This window comes from Sycon ciliatum, chromosome 10 (assembly GCF_964019385.1).
Source record: "Sycon ciliatum chromosome 10, ocSycCili1.1, whole genome shotgun sequence".
Taxonomy (NCBI): domain Eukaryota; kingdom Metazoa; phylum Porifera; class Calcarea; order Leucosolenida; family Sycettidae; genus Sycon; species Sycon ciliatum.
In genome coordinates this window covers 17297727-17324070 of record NC_088652.1, presented here as the reverse complement: position 1 = coordinate 17324070, position 26344 = coordinate 17297727, and the positions used below count along the sequence as shown (strand labels likewise).

General features: G+C 48.4%; 1 protein-coding gene across 5 annotated transcripts; it reads left to right on the top strand.

Moving 5' to 3' along the window:
* Positions 1 to 360: 360 nt before the first annotated feature.
* LOC135825927 (uncharacterized) lies at positions 361 to 26344 on the top strand. 5 transcript variants are annotated; one of them, XM_065338567.1, is made up of 3 exons: positions 361 to 957; positions 1133 to 1280; positions 24209 to 26344. In XM_065338567.1, the coding sequence occupies exon 3, from the start codon at positions 24210 to 24212 to the stop codon at positions 25137 to 25139; it is 930 nt and encodes a 309-aa protein (XP_065194639.1). In that variant the 5' UTR covers positions 361 to 957; positions 1133 to 1280; position 24209; the 3' UTR covers positions 25140 to 26344. The 5 variants fall into 5 exon arrangements, with proteins under 5 accessions (XP_065194639.1, XP_065194637.1, XP_065194641.1 ...); XM_065338565.1 differs by lacking the exons at positions 361 to 957; positions 1133 to 1280 and adding an exon at positions 5895 to 6519; XM_065338569.1 differs by lacking the exons at positions 361 to 957; positions 1133 to 1280 and adding an exon at positions 9802 to 10817.

Genomic DNA, 26344 nt, shown 5'->3' with positions numbered 1-26344 from the left:
AGGCTGTCGACCACAGAAACCTTCCCGACTCAGCGACTGTCAGGCAGGCTGATCACGGGTACATACAAGGATACAGCTAGGCTCGTGGTGACATGCAACCTGGCGAGAAGAATACCCTTGAGTTGGGGTCGTGCTTGCTTGATCCCGGTCTGCGCCAGGGAAGTTCAGTTCTCCCAGTCATGCGCACTACAGCAGCAGCAACAGCAGCAGCAGCAGTAGCAGCAGCAGCAGCAGCAGCAGCAGCAGCAAGAGCCTACAAAGGCCATCATTAAGTACAATGCTCTACGCTGCGGGTCACATTAGGCTGGATAGTGTGTGTGTGTGTGTGCGCGCGCGTGTGTGTGCGTGGGATAGTCACCTATCGCTATTGCTGTATTCAAAGATCCCACATTCACAGGTGCCGATTATCAGCACATCCTGCCAGATCAGGCACAGGGTATAGTACGCATAGGGTTTACCTACTATCCCCAGTATATGTGCCGATCCATTCCTCCCTCTCGCGTCTAGTTTGAAACCGCTTGCACAGGTTTCGAAAGCATATTCTACGTCTCCATCAGCAGCCGCATCACGGTGGCAAGGTGTCCTTTGCAGAATTGCACTACTTCTCGTGGAGACAGTCGATCAGACCGTTACAAACTATCTGGACTTCTCGACTTTCGGTTCTCTGTTCTGCTGCTCGTCAAGAGAGTTTCATTTCGTCCTTGAATCTGTCCGCCTCGATCGGTGTGGGTCCTTGTAGAAAGTTTATGAAGGAGTAGTGCGGTGTTCCTGCCGCACACACCGCCGCCAGAGCTTCCGTGGACCGCCATTGCAGAGTGCGTAAGCCAGTTGACACAGAGGACTTTGTCCCTCAACTAGCTCGCCTGTTTCACCCGCACAGACCGTACTGAAACGGCGGTGGTGTTCGACCGGTGGCCGAACAATCCCCCCTTGGAAGAGCGACAACCCACCACACCAGTGAGTTTGCTGTGCTCTGTGTGACTGCATCGAAGGTGTGTCCATGTGTGTGTGCGTATATGTGTGTGTGTGTGCGATCGACAGTAGACACCTCTCTCACTCGCCGAGTGTCTGAGAGTAACGAGTAATACGTGTGTGTGTGTGTGTGGCTGTCTGTGTGCATTTGACGCTCAAGGAGGGTATATTGGCAGCCCTATCAAGGTCGGTGCAGCCGAACTGCCAGGACATTTCGTGTGGAAATCACTCTTTCACCTCGCACACATCGCCTAGTTCTACAATAGTCGAATAGTCAACAATCGAAAACACCGCTCGGCGTATCGCTGGTAAGTCGTCCTCACGGTATTGTCCACCTAACTAGGTGACGGTGTGTTAATCATGTGTTTGTATGTATTTTAGCATCTTCCCCCCCCCCCCCACCCAACCCGGCTGTACTATCCACTATACCATTACATTTTAATAACAGAACATACAATATCATTAACACACAACATAATTATAGGGCTTGGTGGTAGTGGCCTGGCATGAGCAAACCTTTCCTCAACCCGTTGCGAAGCGCAGTGATATGCGTCATCAAACCAGGATGGAGGTTGAGCTTGTCCTAACTTGATGCAGGCGCAGCGATTCGTGCTTCAGAGTTGCTGTGTGTGTGTGTGTGTGTGTGTGTGTGTATGTAGTCAGGCTTTAGGCATGAGGTGGGCGTAAAGTAGATAATTACAGGGAGTCTGGTAACACGATCGCAGACATCAACTCCAGGAATGCAGGCAGCCATTTCTGTCAGTACAAATACGGATACAGATCTATCTGCCATCCTAGTGAGTATTGTTCACGCAGTGACTCGCCTTCTAAGTATGTCAGACAGTACCATCACGCTATACTATAGTCTTATAGATGCAGGCCAGGCGCCTGTCACTGTTTTAGGTTTGAAAACGGTAACTAGCGCTGTAACTAGTCATTGGGGGCAATCGCCAGAACATTAGCTACGTTCGTGCTTTCTGGCGTTAATGTCATACCCGAAGACTTGGTGTGTCGGCACCAGATGGTTTGGACTGTTTCTTGCATTGCGGCATGGCATAGATATTCAGTTTGAAGGCTGAAATGCACGGTAAATCACTGATTAGCTAGTCCGTTAAAGGCTGACGTTAGTATGCATATCCCATGCACGCATGATTATCATCAGCCATCACGGTGCCGCATGCCCTTCTTATCACAGGGTGGCTGGGGCGAGTTAAAATATTATAGGCGCGAGCGGACGGTTTTCACGTATGTGAGATGAAGTGCTTGCTATGTATCGATGTTCTATGAACGGGGTAGCTACTTTGTAGCGACTACGAATTATCCCATGTAGACACGAGCGCAGTTAGTCTGTTCAAGAAAGCTTCCTGGTTGTCCTGACGCAGCGCACTGATAGGATGCTGTGGGGACTGCCTGGTGCAGCTTGGCAAGAGGAAATTTCCTGAACATTACATTCGTTCGGGAAGAGCTGCATCCTGGAATCCGTCTTGCGTGCTCGCCCTAATATGTAGCTTAGCGGCGTGCAGATCGCCCCGGGGAGTTACACCGCTTGACAGAAGAAGATGGCTGCCAACACAAGTCGTGGCAAAGAGTAAAGAGACACTGCCGTGTTTGAAATAGCTCTTCCAACTTCTATCGGCGGAGGTATATTCACCTGTGAACCCGACATCTTATATTGGCAAAAAGAGAAGATGAGAGTGGAAGACAGAAAAAACAATGCCGTTCATTTGACATATGGAAGGTGGCAGCGTTGGGGGCTGGGTAAAGGTGTAGAATATGGGCTTCAAGACCTGCAGTGCTCCAAAGGTTAGGGACAGTGGCAGCTACTTAGCTGATGTGCTGCTATGCCGCGTTCCCCGGCGTGTAAGCATTGGGTATTCGCTTCTCATCACACGAAGCAGCTTAACAGTCCCCTTCACCCACCTCCACAGAAAGACTGTATTAAGACCAAGATGCAGAGCGCGCGGCATACACAATCACCTAGCACCGGGTGAGACCCGACCGCTGTGTCCTTTCATAGAGTGTGTGCATGGTGTTCCTGGCAGAAGCCGAGCACACCTCGGATATACATGTATTTCTTGCTCTTCCCCTCTTGAGAATCCCGCAAGAAACAATACAAACGTGAGGTGTGCCGCATGGATGACATTACAGCGACGGCTCCGCTCAAGACACCTCTTCCACCAGTGGGTCAGACGATTTGGTTCTTCCACAAAAACCTGATGCAGGAGAGGAAAGGCACAGCAACCGGCTCCAATCCCCTGACAAGGCGTATGAGCGTATCCATTGATTTGATGACTTGGTTGCGTGAAATGCTTCTTCACATTGGGTGGCAAAGATTTGCGAATACGAGCAGAGACGTTATAACTTTGGTGAAAGATATGATGACAGTCGCAGCTGAACTAGAGAGTTAATCGTAGTCTATGGCGACGGGGTCGGAAAGGTCTGATGGGCAGTTGAAAGACCACCTAGTTGGGAGTTCAACACCCATTTCAGGGCGGATGCCTATCATAACCTGCATATCTAGTTGTTTGGAGCAATCCTTTTGGCAAACTCGTGACCTACACATCCAACACATCGAACACATTGCTGCCCAGAACTATTACCCTGCATGACAACAGTGCAATCTACGGACGTACTCCAACAGGTGACTCGGTTCGCTGTGCGGATCAATGAAGAATCCCACGCATCTTCCAGTTCAAGAAACAGCTCTCTGAAATCTCTTTCACACAGCACGAGGAACGAACCCATTGGCTATTTATGTACGGGCTGTTTTCGAGGAGGCTTCAGAGCGACGGATTCACTTCCCGAAGTTGTTCAGCGACAGAATGATCATCGATGTTTGCAGCGCGTGAAGGTGTTTCGAATCGGCTTCTAAATTGCCGCATAGATCTTGTTCAAACTTTCTTGCTCACCGCTTGATACTAAACTTTGAATTGTGGGCCTGTCTTGCTGTGGATACTGGTAAAAATCTTGATTGGCTAAAACCGGGGGAAACAGGTGGATATTTAGAGTTGCCCTCAAGACCAATCGACAAGCATCAGCATCTGGGCAGGGTTGTCTTCGCCCCGCTATGCACATGTCTGTGACAATGTCCATCCTTGGACGGCTGGAGTGGCTGTTTTCAGGCCCGCAGTGTCCCACGAATCGCCTGTCAGAGCTTTTGTTGGCCAGCAGCCACCAGACAGTGCTGGACGGAGGCAATAGGCCCTAGCACAAGTCGAAGAGCGTCTCATGGGAGGCCTGACAGGGTGTGAGAATGCTACTGGTTCATCATGCCAGCTCAGTGCAATGTCTAGTCCTATCAGTGCTTCATTCCTGCTACGCAACGCCTATCCTGGACCTTGTCGCCTCCTGATCTCTCCCCTTAAGTCTCCATCTCTACCTGCGATCAGGTTTATCTCCATTAGAGGAGGTACTTTGATGGCGATAAGCCACTGTATCGTGTAGCCGACTAGCAAGACCAGCATTGTGCACGCGCGCGCGTGTATGTGTGTGTATGTATGGTGCGTGCGTGTGTGTGTGTGCGGGTATGTGTGTCTGTACGTGTGTGTGTCTACCATAGTCAGGTTGTGCTCGATGTTCAACTGAGCAGCATGCCTAGTATCGGACTTGTGGCTAGCAAACGCTGGATAGACTGAGGGCTGGCTGAACAGGGTCCCCATAGGCCATATCGTCCAAACCTAGCAGCGAGCACGTCAGCTGTTAATTTGTAAAGTCAATTACGAACCGTTAGGCAGGTGCTGTGGCTGCTGGTAGCTGGCGTGTCCAGAAGATAGCCCTTGGCGTGTGTCTGCTGGAGAGATTGCACTAAGTATCTCTATATCGTCCGATGCGCACCAATGGCCAAGACCTTGTTCAGCACACGCAGCTCCATGACCGGGGTCACTGAGCCATGCTCGGATCACATTCCTGGCACCCTTAGATGGGCAAAACGGCCATTAGCGATTGCAGCTTGAACAGCATAGGATCTTGCACCTTGGTGAAGATGGTGTTTATTGCTGGTGGGGAGGAGATAGCGTGGGTAGTGATGCCCTTCGCTTAGTACGTGTCCGCATGTTTTGCCTAACCACAGGGGATAACAATCTAGTGGCACACGAACAGCATGTGTGTGTGTGTGGGGGGGGGGGGGCTGTTGTCTGAGTAGCACGGAGTGATGGTGCGTGTCGCATAGGGGGCATCGATCAGCTTGCGATGGTATCACTGATCAAACACGCACCATTTGCAGGCTGGGCAATTTTCCGCTCGGCTCCAGGGACCACCACACAATCAAATACAAATGAACCTAAATCAGGTATTCAAATCTTGAGAATGATAACGATGACTGAACATCAACGTCCGTTGCCATCACCAATATGCTAGTAATTGCTCCAGTGTGTTCGAAATCGTACCCAATGATCATGGTGGTAAGGGAATAATGCCTAAACGGGAGCGTTTGCCAGGTCCAGCGAGCGTTGTCAGTGTAGATCGATAGCGCGAGGATAAACAGAATCAGCTGCTTGATGGTCTGCTCAGTGCGGTATGTAAACCAGCCCAGCTAAGTTACACGATCCCATGGTCGTTGCCATCGATCGCTGGTTGAATATCGATGTAGCTGAAATGCGTGGAGTGTGTACAACCATGGGTAGGTATGCAGGTGCGGGGGCGTGGGGAGGAGTGACCATTACGCGTGTACCGTTTTGGTGTTGACTCTCGAGTCAATGGTAATTATTGCAACTAGTTCAACTCTCATCGCTACCATTACGAGCAACGTCACTGTCACGTGACAATCTGACAATTTGTGAACAAACACATGCACACCATAACGGACACGTTTGACGCCGGCAGCGGGAAAGGTCCTCATGAGTTCAGGCTATCAGGGAGGCTGATCCCGATAAAGTTATAACCACTGACTGTGCCAACCCACACAAACTGCTATGCATTGGGTTGGTGGTTTTTCGTGGGTGGCTGCACAGTGTAGCTGCTACGACACGCCAGCCATGTCACCTTTCACACTAATGTCAGGCACAGGCACGTCAAGATAACCCTTTATCGTGAAACGTGTGGCGAACCCAGGCTGAGGGCTGGTGGTAATGTTGCACCAAATCTCCCGAGGATTGGCAAGCATTGGTGGGAAGTGTTGATGTGTAGAACTTTGCGCCTTTCCACCACACACCAATACGTGTTCATTTTGGCGTCCCTCTGGCTTTTCAATTCAATTCGAATGATAACGAGATGGCCCTTAGAACAGCATGTCAGTAGCTTTGTAAGAAGAAAGGTTTGTTCCTGTCTCGTTCAAGCATTGTAGCTCACTAGGAAATAGAAAGCAGCGCCGACTGTGTTGTGTTCGTGTCTTGGATTGGAGCTGTATCGGTTCGTGGACCGTTGTACTAGCAGTTAGCGACAGTGAGTTGTGTAAGCTCGTCTCCGTACACAGTGCCGCATGAACTGGCAGCCGAGAAAGAGTGCGGCACCACCCGCAGAACATGCACTTCCGCCCGATCACCATCCCCAGCAGCAGGAGCATGGGCAGCAGCAGCAGCCGCATCAGCAGCGGCCACCAACAATGACTTTGTAAGTTTGTTTTTGCTAGGTCATTAATATTTCTTAAAAGAAACGATCACTACATCGCACTAGACAGGAGGCGAGTTTGACACTTCGTTTTAGTCATAGTGCTTTGGTCCGGCGCATGCTTGAAGCCTTTTCGTTGCCGTTGCGCATTAACAATGGCTCCAACAAAAAATGATTTCGTGTGACAAGGGTTTAGTGGAGCAGGGCGCCCAAAAAGCAGAGAAACGTCCCTTTCAAAAGTCCAAAGCAAAGGAGCTATACGGACTCGATTTTAAATTAGCTTCGGACTTCACGTTGTGTGAGGTAACCTACGCGCTACAGAAAGGTCCGTTGAGCTGCCTCGGCAGTTTCCGCTGCTATCTTCCCCTCTGTGTTCCGGTCTCTTCCAAGTATTGGTTGTATCCTGTTTGATGCATACACATCAAAGGCACGATCGGTCTATTCATGACGTCATTATTATTAATCTCTACCATTGGGTGCAGCCTGGTAATGTGGGGAGAGGAATGGGTTTGCGGTTTGTCCAAGCGTCCCCGTCACTAGGAATGTCAACGCGTATCGGGCGACACGTTTACGTGTCCAAATCTTCGTTTTGTGCTCGTTTTACTCGTGGCAGCGGACACTGCGTGACGTCATGATGTGGCGACCGTGCACAGGGCGCAGTGGGGTATACATGTATGCAGTGATTGTGAAACAAGGCTTACTTCCTTTGAAGTGCAATGTACAATACTACAGCATGTAGTGGTCGTGTAAGGGCATATTGCCTGTCGTGCCGTGTGACAGGTTCATCCTGGTCATCGGGCGATGTACTGTCTTCGTAGCTTTTCCCTCACCACTCTGTAGCCATAAAAGTATTGAACAGGACGTGTACCCTCATGTACTGTATTGCTCAACGAAATCCGGTCCCGTGAGGCAAGTGTGCGCCCTGCACCAGGTCACCTCCCAATGTTCGCAGGTCTAGGGCTGCACAGAGGCCAGTGTAGCATCAGCTCGCTCGATCGGATTTCATCGTGCGGTACTGTACGTGCATCTGACTGTGGTTATCTATGGCAGTGTGGGATTAATTTGTAAGGAAGGTAGAGTGTAGTTCCTGAGCGCTTGTGCATTGTATTATGATGCGTTTCGGGCATACAGAATAATCCAAACCATACACGCTTGTGATATCCTGTTGGCAACGCACCATGTATGACGTAATCAGCTCTGGACACTGTCCATTGTCTACCCCCCGAATGATGTAATGTAATGTCTCTTCCCTTCGGCTAGGCTAGTGGTGATGATCCGTGAGGGGGATTGACCATAGGGCGCAGCCTTTCCTTCCAGCTACTGTATATCTGATTATAGAGTGGCTGTGGACCTTGTCATAGTGTTGATAAGATTGTCATTCAGTTCCTTTCAAACGCGGTTATCTACATCGCACATAAATAACCCGTGGTATATAGGCACGAACGACCATCTACAAGCGGACATTGATTGATTGCATTTCCCCACCACTACTAATGATGTTAACCAGCCTGATTACGCAATGGACTTGCTCTAGTAGCTTCCTACACTTTCCACGATCGCGAGGCCCATATTTGGCGCGGACTTCCGGCAGTGACATGGTGACATCTTGGCTATGCCTTGTGGGGGCAGTATAAGTTTGACAGGATGGCGAGGAATGAAATGATACGTGTTGCGCAAGCGAACTGTAGACATTTTGGTGCGGCCCATGGAGACAGTAGTGGGGATATTAATCTTCCCGCAGTGCACCAGGAATCTGTGCGTGGCTAGGGCGAGGGATAGAGCCGATGCATGCCTATGGTCATGTAGGTTTGTCTGCACCGACACCGACCTTACTGCACGGTCTGAAATGCTGTATCCCAAAGCCATAGTTATCAGTAGAATGTGTTCGTGTAGTAAAGTAAGTATGTCACCAATAGAAACGGCAGCAAGGGCTGGGTCGGATCTGGAAGATGAACAACTGTAGCCAGTCTCAACGTCTTCCTGTATAAATGTCGTTTCTTGAATCTGGAAATTCTCCAGTCGGGCTTCAGTGATGTTGTGTGCTCAGTTGGAAGACAGCAGCGACTGAAATACTCACCGTCCGTCCCCTTACATCATGCATTGGTAGTACACGACGATGCACATAGCGTGTATGTGTTAACCAGCTGGCAATATCAAGCTCTATACCCGGACGGCCGGATGTTTGGACAATCACGAATAGCGTGCGCGCGCGTGTGTGTGTGCATGTATGTGTGTGTGTGTGCATGTGTGTGTGTGCTTGTGTGCATGAGGGGTTGCGATTTGGAGATACAGAGAGCGTGTGATACAGCATGCGTGTGTGAAAGACAAGGTGCCAGTTCCGACGGTGGTTTGTCTCTCGCAACCACTACGACGTGTAGGTACATGTACACGAAACCGCCATGGACGTAAATACATTAATGTCATGTCCAACGCTTTGACACATCAGCGCAAGTCTAACATTCCCAGTTTGCACGTAACAGGATCTTGACCAGCAACACGACACCTCTACTGTGGCTGGGATTTGTCCCGCGAGTATTGGGAGTCTACAGCTGCGGAACGAACTGCATGGATGGATTACTCGCTAACTGCACACTCTGGAGTAACCGTAGAAACTTCGGCCAGAAGAAAGGCATAGCAAACTGCACTGGGAGCAGAGCAAGCTAAGTCACATGTTCGCAATGTGAAGCAGCAATATGATACCGAGACATCATAAGCTTTGGGACTTCTTCGATTCAATCAGGGCGTGTGTCTGGTGATGGAAAGCTGCAGGAAACGTCGCGCTGTCCTAACAAGGACGACATGACCATGTGGTAGTGGCTGTGATACGGGTGACGGGTTCAGCTTTTTGTGGCTTTCTCGCTGTCAGGGCCAGACGAACTCAAGATCAGAAACTTTCAGATTTCTTCGTGCTGTCCAGGTACATTGTGCCTATCCATGTCCCTAGTTTCACGCATTCACTGGTCGGGCAACGAGCTACGTTTCGACGGAGTCTCACTATCATTGGACTGGTCACGTCTCGGCGTGGCCGGTCGTCCAGGCGGCTGTTTATCACCTGTCACTGTCGCCCGCGGCGTGAACACAAGCCATTCTCCACATGCCTGACGCTCAGCCCTCCGTGGAAACGGTAAACATCGTCAGGCACGCAAACACATACACACGTGCACGCGCAAGCAACGCACGCACGCACATGTCTTCATGGACGTCTAAGGGTATCACGACAGCGACGGCCAAGGTCACAAGAAGTCACTCCAGCGTCCAATCTGATACCACAAAGTCCAGCAGCCATCTTGCCCTGCACACAGTGAAACATGATCGGATTGGACTATCTTAATTTCCTAGCCACCCATTTGGTTAGCACGAGGCTTTAGAAGGCAGGGTAGCTCGTATTGATTGCAAGTACTGATATCACAGCCTGATGCTAGTGGTGATATCAGATCTCATGGCCCCTCAGCCGTGAACGCATACCTGCGTGTCCAGCGGGCCAACTGTATGATGTGAACTCCAGTCGCACTATCATTGGATCTCCTGGAGCCTTCCTCCACACGTGTATAATATACTATGTGGGCCACTCGTCCGGTGATCTTCCCCGATTCAAATGTGGGTTTTCTCCCGTCTGCGGTTCAGCGAAACTTCCCTCATACGCAGCGCCCTCACAGATGAGAAGCTTGTTAAAATTCAGTTTCACATCGAGCTGCGGCAATACAGGAGCGTCTCACAATCGGCTGAAGATGGTCATGTCGAGTTTTATCCTCTCAGTTCGCCGAAGTCACTGAAAGACGTTGCGTGGCGATTGCCCTTTGGTAAAGTCGCATGTTTCACAGCGTGTTATGCCCTGGTACCATCGTCAAGCCATTGAAGGTTGCCAGAAAACACACTTTTCCTTTCTGTAAGGTCCGCAGGAACGCCGGCAGAGTACTAAGACTGGCGTGTATGTATCCGCTGACTTAACACCCTACACGAGACTAGGGTCTGAACTAGAGTCGGCTAGTAGGCGTGTTGTAGTTAGAACCACCACTGCAAGCTGTTTATGCAGAGCACAGTGGTGACAAGCGACATTCAAGTGCGGGCTGAGTACCGCCTTCGTTCAGCTAAGAGGACGTCCTCTTGCCAGTTTCCCTCTCTGTCTTGCTCTATCTTGGCCTACCCAGTCGGGAGGCCAAGCTGCCGGCCGACACGATTGAGCCGAAACATCATCTTCACGACCATCCGCATCACCACCAGCTGCAACACCATCACGAAAACCGGCGGCAGCATCAGCAGCAGCAACACGAGTCTCACGACCACCACCACAAGGAACAGAGGTAAGAACACGCAAAGACCCTCCTGCGAGTCCTGGCAGTAGCCCTATCGCCCGAAGCATCAACGCCATGTTTACCTGACACAACGTCACACAAGCTACCGCTCTACATCGTGTAGAGGTGTTTGTAGATACATGGGGCCCAAGGTTCAAAATAGATTTACGATATCACCGATCTTGTAGTCAGTGCTAGGCAGTGTCTTAAACTCCATTGACGAACTACTTATATTTCCAATCGATGAAAGTTGTACAAACAAAAGTCAAGGAAATGGAGCAAGACCTTGGGCGTGGGCATTTCATCATCTCTGCAGGATCATAATATCGCAAGATCCTTGAAAGATCAAAAACCATCACTAACATCATTGAGTTTAAGCACCAAAATGGTCAGGAACCACCGCCGCTCCCCCCCCCCCCCACAATTGAGATGTGTAGCTTCGTGTCCGTTTCTTCGTGGAGAAATCTGAAAGCAACGTCTCACACTATTGCAAGTAGTGTCTGTGCGTGGCACACAGCTATGGGTGGTGGACACTAGAGGAGCGTTGCATGTAGTTGGTATGATTCTGTGCAAACGATCACGGCCCGGCGAATAGTATAATTTATACATTCTGGCGCAACACCTTCAACCTGCACAGAATAGAATTTGCTACGCTGCGATGTGAAAATGGACACCATAAGTCCGATACGCACTACACCAGATCTAGCCACGTTCCGTGCAATGTTAGTTCCCATGTAATGACCGTTAGTTCCCTTGTTCTCGTAATGTTAATACCCGTGTTTGCGTATCACTGGGTACCAATCGCAGGGGAAGTGTTTCCCTGCTTGCTGCCGCCATTTTGGCCGCACATGTGGCAAATCGAATCATTGGCCTTGGCAATAACCCAGCTATGCCCCCCGCTCACATTGACCTTGCAGGCCACTACAAGACACTAGGAAAAAACCTGCACAAAACGAACAGTGCAGAACGGCATCTAGAGTGTGGTTTTAAGGCAAGCCTGTAGTACCCATTCAGTGTGGTGTGAGTTGGAGGGTGGTGTGAGTGAGTGATACTTTAGGTGCATACTATAAACAGGCTGGATTTGTGATATTAGCTGTTAGTCCTGATGTTAGCGGTGATAAGAAGTGAACCGTATAAACTATAAACCTTCTGTTCTGCTAGTGGTTAGCCATAATACAAGTATTTCTATCGCGAGGCGTCGGTATCGGGTCTACATGTACGTGGCTGCAGGGTGTTTTTGGGGAAATAATTCCGTGCAGCGTGTGATGAGCATAAGCGTGTGTAACAGAGTAGGACTTCCGTTGTATTACCCACCATAAGTACAAGACGAAACATTATTGAATTCCTCAGGTTCAGAGTCTCGCTTTGTTCCATTTAGATGCGGAGTGGGCAGGAGTTTGAGAAGACGTCAGATCGACTTGGTTTACTCCCCTTGGCCCTACTACCATCACGACAGAAATGCATAGTCGCACTTCGCGTGTGCCCGTGTCCCGGTCTAATTAACTTCATTACGGACTAGAGCGCTGTGGAGTATGTCTTGACGCACCCTGTGCTTAGAAGTATCGAATGGACAAGGAGACCTTCGCCTTATATGGAGATGTCCAGATCAGCATGCATGTACAATGTATGTACGCATGCACGCACCTGCTCTGTGGAATGGACAAGAGGCATGTCCATTGGAGTGTTGTGCCCATGTACATTGGACATGTATGTGCCTGTGAACTCTTGGCCATGATGGCACATGTCGCACCTGGTCTTGGTATGACGTCAAGTCCAATACCACCAGCCATATGTAGCGTAAAAGACCTCCTCCCCTCTGACAAGTGTTGCCTCGTGTAAACAGCAGTGTAAATGTGCTTGTAATGCGGGTGCGGTCTGATGCGAGAAATACTACGCTTAGTTAGATATTCATTAGTTGGGATATATAATTATGTAGTTCCACTGGATTTTCGTTTGTTGGGGCATAGTCCTGTAGGTACATTGTACAAAGTTCAGGTTTCAATTTACATCAATTTTGATTAGGAATCCAGTGCTACTGAGAAACATGTGGATGGCAACATAAAAAAGACATAGGGCCTTTAGGGGTATGGACGACGTGCAGACCACTGTGAGCAATGCAACCGATCAGAGGTCTTTATCGATCGTGTATAAGTGCGTGTATTGTGCTTGAATTACGATTGTGTGTATGTGGTCAGCATGATTGCACAATACCCTAGACTGCTGATATGTCTGTAACCGCGAAGTGACATGGCACACAACGAAATTACCGGTACCAGGACGCGAAACTTAGTTTTGCAAGCGTTTTGTTGGAGTGATTAGGACGATAGGCTGCACACGCAAATAGTGGTCATTGTGGGGTAGAGTGGTAGTTGCCAGTATGACTAGAAACATGATTGCGATGATGAATATACCAACCATCGGCTTTATAAGGACATCCTCTACGCCAGTACTTGATACAGTGTGCCAAGTGTAACGACAACCTAGTAGTGGAAAGAATGCCATTGTGTCAGTTGTTTGACAACACCATGATCTGGCAAGAACTCACCACATTCAAGACATGTGTGCAGGTAATGTCAGCGGAACGGCAACGAAGCTCCGCGAACAAAAGCGCGTCGTGTGCAGGTGGGAGACGGACACAAAGCTAAAGGCAGGAGTGCGGTTGAGCAGCTGTCATGCTGCCCTTGTTGTTGTACAGAACTCGTACATTGTGTGTGCTGGTTCGGCTGGAGCGGTAAAAAAACAGCGTTTGCTCCGAGATGACGGGGTTCGCTGCCTATTGAAGATGTCGACACGCCTGAGCTGTGGCCCTGAGTATGGGTTTCAAGCTCCATTGGGCGCTGCACACGGCTAACTGTGTTCACTGATCAGTCAGTTTCACATGTGAGTGCCAGGGACAATTAAAATCCAAGTGGCCCTGCTGGCCTGGTGAATTATTTGAAGTCCTTTTCTTCATTCAAAAGCACTACAGCGTGCAGCAGCCAGGAGGGTACAGAGGAGCAGATCTTGACCACGGTGCCACTGGCATGCTTGTCCACAAGATCTGCAACCCAGCCCAAGAAAGGCGCAGCCATGGCTTTCAATTTAGACTTTAGTGCCAACAACATGATCAGGATGATTGGGTCGTTTCCTACTTGGACTCGAGAGTGGTGTGGTAACGATGACTAAGTTCTGGGTACATGTACATGCATGATCTACTGGTTGTCCCTAGTACATGCATCACTAGGACTGGCCATGTTCTCGCAGAGGATGACGAGCTGGTCACGCGGGAATCATGCTAGTTGCCCCAGTGAAATCCAGTTTGGAATAAACTGCTTGTAAGTAATAGGCGTATAATAAGGCGTATGCTAGTGTACCCTCGCCCTGCTCTGGGTTTGTGACGCAAGGACAAATACAGCGTTGATTAATCTAGTTAGCCAGGTCAGGCGGGCTTCGAAGTCACTGTGTGTACACGGCTACTGCCCAGCAGCTCTACAACTCCGTTTTGACCTTATCCTCAGACTAAAGTCTGGCCTATTGGCATCTGGCAGGCTGAAAATGGCCAGTTCTCCCAGCATGGGGCCTCCCCTGTGCAGCTGCCTTTGAATCCTGTGTGACTAGCAGCACATGTGCAGTTTTCAAATCTAGACTAAGACTGTAAGCACTGAGCTAACCAAGCGCTGGAGTAAAGACGGAAGTCAGCAAAGGAGGACACTTCGAAGCCATGGTGAAGGGCACTTAGAGCCTCTTTGGGTTGGGCGAGTGTGTGACCGTTCTTCCCCAATAGACTACACTACAGGCTGCTAGTAGAACGCGAGCACATGACTATGCGAGTATCAAACACTAAAGAAACATTGCTTTGCACCGTGAACCTTGGGTACTTGGCTAGGGGCGATTCACACAACACTCAAAAGACTCATTTACAAACACTGCAGGCTATTGATACATGTGCTGGAGCAGCACAATCATGGCAATTCGCGATTCGAAACAGGGGAATCACCAATAATTAACAACGGCTTAAGTAATTGGGTTCAGGACAGGATGTGCTGCAAATGAATGTAGATTCAGAGCAACAGAAAGGTGGCGTCGTGGCAACTTCAATTCTATGACTGAGCTGCGCAGTGGCCATGAATCAGGCGAAGGCAAACCTGACTTTACAGACCTTTAACCAGATTGTAAGGGAAACACCCGCACTGCAGTGTGATACAGATCGGCCGAGCTTTTGTTTGTCAGTGCAACTCACATGCATGTATTGTTAATTACATGTATATGTGAGTCCAATTTGTCCTCTCGTCAATGATAATAATGTAATTGACCCGGGAGGAGTCGTTTTTTGTTTGTGATAGCATATTGTCAAAATCACGCCTCTCTTAACACCCTCCGCCCTAAACTCATCATCTCTAAAAAAGAAGCCAACGGAGCATGATTTTGTATTATGAGAGACGGTCATTGTCGGTATGTCAGTCCACTGTGTCCTGCGTCCTATGCCGTGGCCATGCGTTCGACACTCACTTGGTCGCCACTCAATGTCACCAAGCTTACTCTTGTCGTTTGCTGGTCATGTGAAACGACCCGAGGAGGCCAAAAGCACTCCTATGCTCTCTTATCCATGGCCGATAGAGCTGTGTCAATGTTATAGTTTACTCCCGACCTAGCTAGGTCTCGCAACGTTCAACTGGAGCAAGACACTCAAGGGCCCCGCGAACGTCAGCGAATCGCTAATGAAGAGAATGCACTTGCTGTGGGGGCGCTACAAACTAGTGCGGTATTGACCATACGACCAGGTTTAGTGAGGTGCAGCCTGCGGAGAGGAATTCTGGCCAGTGCATATTGCGTACTACCAGTATGTAAGGGATGAATACTTGAGAACCGGTCCTCTCAGGACTCTATCTCTTCCTGAGGATAGTTTGTTTACAAGTCCAGTTGTGGATCAGTGTATTAGAAGTAGTGTAGCTGGCCTGTAGCCGCATTCCTTGGTCTTCACACTTTGTCGTTGGCCGTCATCCGGCCGGTAAACACATAAGCGGAGGCTCCCGAAATACTCTTTCCATCGCTGGAACTTCTGGACACAGTGGGGAGGAAGTGAATCGGTATGTAATCGCGTGTATCTGACAAGGCGTACTTGTGCTGTGAGCGTAGGTTCGCCTTCGCGTTTTGATGTTTTCGTGTTTCTGTTTTTGGTCCGTCGCCAAAGTGGATTTGTAGTGGATGTGTGTGTGTGTGCCGATGGATTCACGCGCACTTAAAAGCAAGTTTGGATACCGAAGCCATAGCTTATGCAATACGTTTGAGGCGATCTACGCACATCCCTTTTGTCTTAGTTCTTTACAGTCCTTTAAAGACTAGTCGTACGCAGGATATGCATGTTAAAGCACTCTGCTAGTGAACCCCAGGGGTCTGCCTCTCAAAAGGAAAACATGATTTTTCGTAACAAACTGATAACCCCCAGTGAGCGGCGAGTGTTGTCAGTGGAATTATGAGCAACTGATACCAGAGCAGAAAACAGGGTTCTTGGTCTTGCAAAAAACGGACGTCACCGCTCCCAGCTGTTCCTAGCTATTTTAAGAAATGTTCACAAAGTGCGGAGTGATCTATGCGCCCACCAGACGAGAGGGCAGACATCAGCAAGGGAGAGACAAACTGTGTCCATTGAAAGGGCAGCAGTCATCGGAAAGCTACATATAACGTTACCTTGGCGATATAATGATCATCACGAAGAAAGCAGCAGCCGTAGCGGAAGGCCTTCATTGGGACACGCATGATTTCACCTGGATCATCGAGGAGAATAAGTCAAACTTGGCTCGTACCGTGCAATGTAAGAGCATCCAGCACTGTCAATAACTCCCAGAAAAGCAGATCCTTCTCGAAGGAAAGCACACCAAGAAGATCACCAATGGAAGAGAACTTGCCTGAGAAAATGGACTATTGTGAAAGCAGCAGTAGCTGTAGATAAAGTTTGAGCTTGAGTGTTCAGTTCAGTAGCGGTATCCTTGGAGTCCAGCAGTAATTGTCACAGTGTGTTTTGCAGTGGGCGCAGTCTCTCGACAGGCAAATACACTTTGGCTCTCAGTGAACACACTGTGATGATTTCTGTACTGAACTGAACCGTAGCACTTCGTGACGGAGCTAACAGTTAGCATTACAGATGCACCGACGTGATGGTCCTTGGCAATCTATTCTGAAGTTTGTACTGTTCACGCCTTGGTACCGGACATCACCACATTTTAAGTGTAGTTAGTGGCCTTAGTGATTTGTATGCAACTAGATGTATTAAAATCACAGAAGGCTCGCTGCATGTGAACTCCAACTTTCCCTTTGTGCGTTGGCCTTTGTGCTTTGGACGCCGCTCGTGTCACCTGCAAACGTCACTCTTTCCTGAGATTAATTACAAATCTCCAGCAAAGAAATTGAGTGCAACCCACTTGGATCTTTCGTAGAAAGAATGCCCTCCTATCGCGAGATGTAGTCCTGCGCCATTCGCACACGTACAATGTAGATTTCTGATGGAGAATCGTGAGAGCAGGAAGAAACGGTTGGTCTTAGTGTGCGCGTACTTAATCACAGTAGGAGTAAATGGGTTTCCTTGCACCACATCGCCGGATCCAAGCATCTAGGGGTACGCGGTGCATACTACCGCATTTATACCAAGACTGAAAGAGCTTAGGTGATCTTGTAAGTGCACACCACAAACAACACTGTGTGGGCGTTCGTGACGCAAAAAAGGAATCTGATTTTGACAAGTGAATTTCGGAGAGGTTACGTGTGCAACCACCCATAGCGTCATCTGACTGATCCTAACCGCTTGGTTGGATTCTATGATGTCAGGTTGTTGCACCGATTGTAAAACTACAAAGTGCAGAAGAATATCATCAAGACGGACGAACGAAAAGAAATTGTCAAACAGAGCAGAAAGCATTATACATGTATAATGGGAAGATAGGGAAAAAATAGAGAGAATCCGAAATTCGGACTTCCTATACGCCAGGCGCGAACTTGAGTGACTCTATCAGATTTCATTTAGCAGCACTGTAGTTGTTGTTCTTGACTTTAGTTTTGAGTCGTACAAAGAGGCAAAGCTGCCTTCTGAATTGAAGACGACATAAAACATTAAATGGAAAGGAAGAGGCGCATGTAGAAAGTTGAGAATTAGAAAGAAAATATTTATGGGGAGTTCCATGCATGAAGTACATGTAAGGGTTGCGGCTGTTTGAAGAGCAGGCCGGGAACCGGGTTAGTGCTAAGGTACTGCAGCTTAGATGTCCCCTGCCTCCCCAACACCAACCTCTGCACATGGGCTGATGTTGAACGGGGAGTCAGAGTTCTCAGCTCAAGACACGTAGTTTGACACAACATATTTGCAGCGTACCTATGTAACTAGTTGTCTCACTGTGACCGGTATTGAATTCCACCGGATCTGGACACTCTTTGGATTCCAAACTATCGTGGTATGTCTCGCAGAAGATAATAAGTATGTGCTCGGGTGGCTAATAACGCACAGATACATACACATGTACATATACTAGAATTGCTTGTGAGAGGATTAGTTGTAGAGAACGCTTTTAGAGGTTGGCCCCAAGATGAATTTGCTCCAGCAGATCTGAGTAATTCTGCAAAGAGATTTGTTGTCTGCGGAACTCTTAGAAGACCAGACTCAACATCCCGATGCGATCTACCCATTTCAATCCCGTGCTTATTTACCATATATGGAAGAGAGGATTCATCTCTCGTCAGGCACTCTTGGCTTAACCCGATTGTCGAATGTTCAGATCCACTGGAGTTGGTTATCGATGTTGCGTCACTGGATTATGTACCATGAATCTAGTGTATGATATGTATACTTGGCTTAGATCAGAGTAGTTACCTGTAGGGGCCTCGATGTAAAGGGCGAACACTTTTGGAGTGTCATCAGTATACTAGTACCAGTTGCAATGGACCATATGTTGATAAGTATGGACCTCTCAATTTTGGTCTGAATCCTCTTTGGACTCTTACTGAGTCTGACTGCATGCATGCGCAGAGAGATTGTCAAGGGTCTGCTCAGGTCTACATAGAATGTAGCTGTTGCTCAGGCTTGTCTCTCAAATGTGTTTGCGATCTATGCCTGTCGTAAGAAACTGGCACCCGACAGCATGCAGTCATCAGTCAATGGCATGGATGCGTACCTGTAGGCAAGTAGATCTAGTGCTAGCGACACTCCGTGTCCGAACAAAGCCAATGGCACTCGTGAATCGAGCCTCGGATGTCAGTTCGAAGCGCCTTCTGCCAGCGCCGAGCCACTTTGTTTGTTTACAATCATTTCGCGTAATTGAACTTCGCTGCGTCATCAGAAATGAGAGAATGGAGGTCCTTTTCCGAGGTCGAGGCATTCGACATCTTTGTAGCCTGCAAAGGGTGCATACAGTTGTGTAAAACCTACAGTCGACTTGTACATCGAAGGTAGCCAAGCTAAATGCCTGTAATCATCTATGGGCATGTACATGTACATGAACATGAACATGTATCTCAGTGTTACCTGGTGAGGGCGTAGTATGAAACTCGGAGTAGCGAAAAACTAGCCGTGTGCCTTTTTGCTCCGTGCAATAATCTTGGCCTCCGCGGCCTACTCGACTGGGCACGGGTACATCATCTGGTCATGGACGCAAGTACTATCTATTATGTTACTTCCACATAGTCTGGACATAAATAATGAATGGTTGTCCAACAAAAACGTACTCATACTGATCTGCGCAACGGAATTCCAACATTAGAGAGGTTAAGATGCACGTTATTTCTGACGTGACGCGAAAGTTCAGCTCGCGTTATTTGGCTCGCACGTCGAAAAATCAACGCGAGTGACCTACTGCTCACGTCGAAATTTGGAGTTTTACGCCAAATTTGATGTGAAAATGCGCGTCACGTCGGAAATAACGTGCGTCTTAACCTCGCTATTACGTCAAAAGTGACTTACACGTTCGTTGCGCTTGTACTACTCCCTGGTTCGAAGCACCGCAGAATGGAGAGTTTTGTCCTCTGTCACTGTGCCTCCGCGGCATGACGTAATGTTGGAATTCCGCGCGCAGTGGGCCTACAGGCTACAGCAGCCAGACCCCAGTATGACTCTTGAGGTTATGGTCTCCTGCTACCACTACCAGTAGCCGATATCCTGATTCGCATGGAATCAAGGCCTTGCCCCAGGCCCTTGGGGATTGGGATTGGATTGAACGGCAGCTAGTTCACAGCAGGGGTTGGATGCGAAATGACTCACTTGTCCCGGAATAATTGCCCATTCGAGATGTTGCCCAATGCAACTACTTACACTCAAGTTATAGGCTCAGGTCATCACTACCCATCTAATCACCAGCATATTGTCATGTTTGGGCAGTGATCTGCGTCCTGTGGACCTTTAAGCTGGGTGCATGGCTAGAACTCGTATGGAGCTTTGGAATTTCCTTCCTGGGTGCACAGCTGTAGCAACTTCCTGAATGAGCTGTGAGAGGCTGTGTATACTAAAAGTCTGAGGTTACACGTTTAGAACCTTTGCTCGCAGGTCGGAGGAGATAAAATGGCTGGGAAAACCTAATCTGAGCTGCAAGATGCAGCTGCCCACTCCGCAACCTACTTGTTAGACACTGGCTATGAAATCGTATTGTGAATATCACCAACTGCAATTCGAAGTAGATACACTGTAGCTGTACAAAAGCTTGCATGCATGCCACGTATATGTATAATTATGCCGACAAATAACATGTAATTGTATCATATTGGTTTCGAGCTGTTGGAGATCTCATAATCAGACTCCTCTCCTCTGGACCACGTGAACTCTATGACTAAAATCCTGTTGAGCTGTAAGCACATGCAAAATGAACCTGTAGTGTAAATGCATTAGCAGAAGTGTTTGGCGAGGCGTAGAATGGTTGCCAAGTGAACTGTAGTACTCTCACAGTGACCAGCACAAGTCTTACGGAGAAAGCCCACTCAGTGCTTGGAAGCAAAGGAAATCCCACTGTCTGACGTGTTGCTTGTTGTTGCTTGTGATGTACATGTACGTGTAGTAGAAAGGCATCCAAGGGTTTCATTGGTCCTTCTGCTAATTCCTAGTGACTTGTTCTAACCAGTACTATGCGTGTAGATGACATTTGAACAATCATACAGCCTCCGTCATGCATCACACCCACACACGCACGTCATACACACACACACACACACACACACACACACACACACACTCTCTCTCTCTCTCTCTCTCTCTCTCTCTCTCTCTTACACACACACACACATGCATACGGGATAAAGCTGACAGAAAGAAACAAGTGTGGCAGTTTTGAAGTCTTAAGACAATTTGGAACGATCTCTGCTCCTTGTTCTTGACCTGCCCGGTACGCGAACCCGTCGAATTGTTTTTTTGCTTTTTTCTGCTCAGCTAGACCGTAGCTGCTGTAAAAACCATAACATTTGTATTTGTATCTATTCAACATTAAACTTTACTGACTCGTCAAACGAACGCCAATGACAGATGAATCACACACAACTAGCAATTAAGTACATACATGGCCTAATGTATGATTTAATGTATTGGGTTTCAGTGGGTGTTGTATTCGCCAGCCACATGCCAATGCTTGTGAAGTAAATCACTTATAGCGTAGTATTGGACAACTCGACACATAGATGCGCATGTAAACCAATCTACTGGCAACTGTCGACGGCTTGGAGGAGCCATTTTTTAGCGATTCGCGATGTAAGATGGCCTGGCTCTCTGACCCGAGCCGCACTCGTACATCGGAGTCCCTGGACTGGTTATCTCCATGGAGCAGCCATACACTATGATACAGCCACACTGTCTGCTAGCTTAGTAACAATCTGGACGTTCCACGTGCTTACACAGGACCTCTGCTACGCTCGACAATTAAGAACGGACAACAGTACGTCCGAGACCAGCATGGTGCTTCTATGACCTATTCCATGAATTATTAATTCAGCTTCTGTCTCTGACAAAGCCAAGAATAGTAAAATTACCAGACGTCTGTGCGTCGTTCGCGCAGTCACTTACACGAAGCTGCACTGTATTCGTCTGATGTGGAAAAAACGTACTGAAGTGCCTGATGGCTTCCACGCCACCAGCACCTTTGGAGGACCTCACGAGATGAGCCATGCACTCAGGGCTTGACCCACTCTGAAAACAGCTAGTAGTTTATCGTACGCGTAGACTGGCGTAGCAAGCCGTCAAAGCATGTGGAGGGCCTGGAGCTCGGCACTGAGCCAGAGTCAGTGCGCTAATGATGTGTCACGGGTCCTTTACCCTGGGTGCATAGAATCTGATGTTCTGCTGCCGCTGCCTGCTGCAATCTGCCTAAGATGATGTGGGATTCCGGACTGCTCAAAAGCCGCCTGATCCCGTCTCCAGGATCAGTATTCACATGTTTCCGGTACGGTGCGGCAGTGATCAGGGAGTGGTTGATGTGTTGAACCCTCAGCTTCAACCTGTAAGCGGCAGCAAGTAAAGTTTGCTTCCCATCAATCTCTGCAAGTGTGAAAGGTTCGACGCTGTGGTTCATCTACCACTGGTTTCCAGTTGTCCTATTCTTACGTAAAGTGCAGAAGGGTGAGCAAAGGTCGTACCATCCACATCTTCGTTATCACCATCGATCTCCCAACCTGCACTTCGGCTCCTCACCGCCGCACTACCAAGGCTTGTCTACTTGATTGTTGATTTACCGCGTGCCGGTGGTCTTCGCTTTCCCGATGGTTGAAACACTGCCAATGCCAAGGTAAGACAATGACCGTTCATTTGTCGAGTGCGTCTGATCGGTCCGACCCAAATTGACCACCGGACCATACAGTCACCATCTGACGTCTTCTAGACATGGGTGGCGAGAGGTTTTGCTTCGGAAAGGCATGTCCACGCTGTAAAAGCAGCTGTAAGAAAAGTTCTTCGGAGAGGCTTTTGTTGTCAAAGAAAATCGTATTGTCGTTTAGATCATAGACATTGTTCGACGAACGGGCTATTCGTACAGTGAGCGTTCGCTGTAATGTCGTCTTCGATATCTGAATTGGGTTGATGTAGACTCTGTATTTGTTCATAATGTTATCGATATTCCTCTCCGATCCTGTAGTTTGTTGCGAGGCTAAAAGATCAATTCCAGCGTTGCGAGGCTTGGTGTTAAACACATCGGAGTTCCAAATATCGGCACTTTACTTCACTCTTTAAAAACTAGAACTACTTGTCTAGCTTCTCAATGGTGTATGCATTGAAGTGCTGGATATGTCTCCATATTAGGGGTTGGTAGTGTAAAGTCATTCCCAAGTAGCAACGGAGACAGATCAAAGATGGCAACGAATGTAAAAAAAACACTGACAACGTCGTTTTCCATTTCCAGCAGCAACAGTGGAGCATTGAGCAGATCGGGAGGACAGTTACTTGTGCTACTAACGTTTCTACCTAGATTCTAGAGTGCACTTTAGTGGTCAATTACCATTCTCTTACGCGATACAGTGAGCCTAATAGTGTATTTGATTGAAAGCAGGCTCTTGGAAGTTCTACTACTAGGCCTGTCACATCATAGGGTCTTCCACTCACAGAGCGTTCATGTTTTCTGGAACCTATACAGCAAAGGGGGTTTAACAGGGTTTAACAAAGGAAACAAAAATGAAATAAGCGGGCAGTGCAAGTCTGAACGTTATGGGATTGATGTGCCATCTGTGACGTGACATCGGCGATATCACTTCATGTCCGCAGCCATATCACTATGGACGATCGTGCTGGCAGAGGAAATGCTTGAATTCGGGGGGAGGCAGGTCATAGAAGTGTGAGATCATTGCAACGTATTCGATTTACAGATCACATGTAGCAGAATTTGAAGAGTTGGTGTGGCTGCTCGTCTTGACTTCGTTTACTCTATTATGCGGTTCATCCTAGCATACTAGTATTCACTACACGAAAGGCATTGTTTTGCCGTGTGTGAATGCATGCCAGTGCAGTGGGTGATCACAAGCACAATGCCTAGTACTAGTATAGTGTTGCATTTAACGCAAGCTTACGTGTTTTTCCTACATCAAAGTGCAGACGTGTAACTATTCACAATCGTTACGTTGTGATGTGAAATACCATTGGCGAGGCTGCATTATACAATCTTTGCTCACCCAATGCTGTGAACCACACGCTGCTTCGGCCATAATTAGCCATAGGCCTTATCAGTACAGCTACGAGCTTTAAATAGGCCGAGCTACAGGCCATGGTGCAGAGATGGCACCACAGTAACTCGTTGCTCCAATTATTGTTCACCGTATGTGTATCGTTTCAATTGTTTTAAATCAATTTTTTTACAAAGAACACCATCCAGGCTCCAGGCGAAAATTAATAGCATAAAAGATAAGAAAGTTGCAGGCATCTTGTCATGGAACTGACAAGCTGGTTTCTCCTGTCGTGTGTTTGTCGCTATTTCCCACAGGATGAAGGACGACGACTGGGCTGGGCTAGTAAAAATAGAACAGCAGCATCAGCACCTAAAGAATCAGTTGAAGCAGCCCGCACCACCGCCGCTGCAGCAAATCCAGGCGCATCAGCCCCAGCCTCGCCTGCCACCAGCACCTTTGGAGGACCTGGGCGGTGGATTCAGCCCCAACAACCGGATACTGGAAGACTTCATGTACCAGCGTGGCACTGAAGCGTCTCCAGTCCATACGTCGGCGATCCAAGCAGGACGATTTGTGAATTCAAGCACCGACAGTTGCAGTAGCAGCAGTATCGCATCACTAACAATGTCCTCATCAAACAGTATGCCACAACTGCAGTCCATGTCCAACTCCTCTCCCAACTCTTCATTCAGCAACCTGGCGCTGGCTGACTCCTCCAGTTTCGGCCTAGGGCTTTCGCTGCCTTCCCAACAGCTGGGTTCGAGCCCAGGAGCGATAGTGACGGCTGCACCCGGCATGAATACTCCGCCTCCGACAGCCCCTGCCCAGTTGTTTCAAATGCCGGCTGCTCCACCCAGTTCTTGGCCATCTGCATGGCAAGGCAGCGGTCTAAATCCGTCCGCCCAGCCATCCACCAACCAGATGCTGGCAACACAGTTCACGTACCAGCCGCCAGTGCCTCCACCAGGGCAGCAGCCACGCATGGACCCGGCCTTTCCCAATATGCACCAGCAGCAGCGCATGATGGACCACGCCATGGCCGCCAACCCCTTCACGAGCGGAATCTATCAGATCGCTCCGCAGCGGAGCGTCCAGCGCAAGGACTACCACCGAATGGACGGCATTCCCATCAACAAGGTGCGTGGTGACGGCCGAAAGTGTCGTAAAGTCTACGGAATGGAAAACAAGGACAAGTGGTGTACCCAGTGCAGATGGAAAAAGGCCTGCGTAAGGTTTGTCGACTGAGCTACTGTCATAATGCAGTGGAACGTTGTACTATCGAAGCATTAACGATTATCTGGAGCTCACCTGGACCACTACGAAAACATTTACCTATTACGTCTTTCTGCTCCGTTGAGTATACATCCGTCTGCTATACCTGTCTCTTTCAACTTGTTTAGTCAATTGTACTGTGCTTGTTATTGTGCGTGTTGTCCTCTTGTACGGGTACAATGAAGAATTCGGAATCATCCGTTTTCTAGAAACGCGATGACGTTCATTAATATATGTGTTACCGTCTTCCGAATCTGTTTTCCCACCTGAACGTCGTGTTTGACATTTCAATTATCTCCCTAACTCCAACCCCGGTCTCGTCCCCCTTCCTTTCAATACTAAAAAACCCCCAGGTGAGCCTACTATGTCCAAGGCCCTTTACTCACTATTTCATATATCCCGCTTCTTTGCAAAGATTATTCGGAATGTCCATCCTCCTTCCGGCCATAATTTTATCTAATAAAGAGATATCAGAACTGGCAGTATTTTGTTTTATCTTCCAATATCAATTATAACTACTTTAGCACATTCTATGAGCCATAGGCTCAAATCTATATTTGCCGTCACAGGCGCTGCTTTTGTACATAGCCGCCATCATTGTACCATCCCCGTTGAATGCGTCCCCTTGTCGACAGGCAAGCGATCTTAGCGATTTTAGGCGTTGCTTGTTAGGTATCTGAAGCTCCACATATTAGGGTATACGATTGCAATTGCCTGCACCAATAGTTTTCAGAACCCTGGCGCATGAGCCAGTGTACTTCATGTGTCTACGCCATTGCTTGTCATTCTGATAGAGTATTTTTAAAAGGTTTCTCTAAAGGCGAATGCAATACGATGGTCACCCATGTACATACGAACCCCTTGCGGCAGTTCCGCTCTTTTCTGGTTTTTCTGATTCACGTTCATCGCTGACCGCTTTTTAAAGGCGAATGCAAGCTATAATTATTGTAACAGAGGTCACTCCTGTACATAAGAACGCTGCATGATAGTTCCGATCTTTTTCCGCTTTTCGCTGATTTCCGTTCATCGCTGATCGCTGAAATTTCGCGATATGTGTACGCAGTAACTATAGCACCGCACAATACTAATAGAGCGTAGGCTGTACGCAATCCAGCACTCCCATGCACTTGTCTATCTCGTCTTCGTTCAACGTTTGAAGAAAACATAATGTATAACAA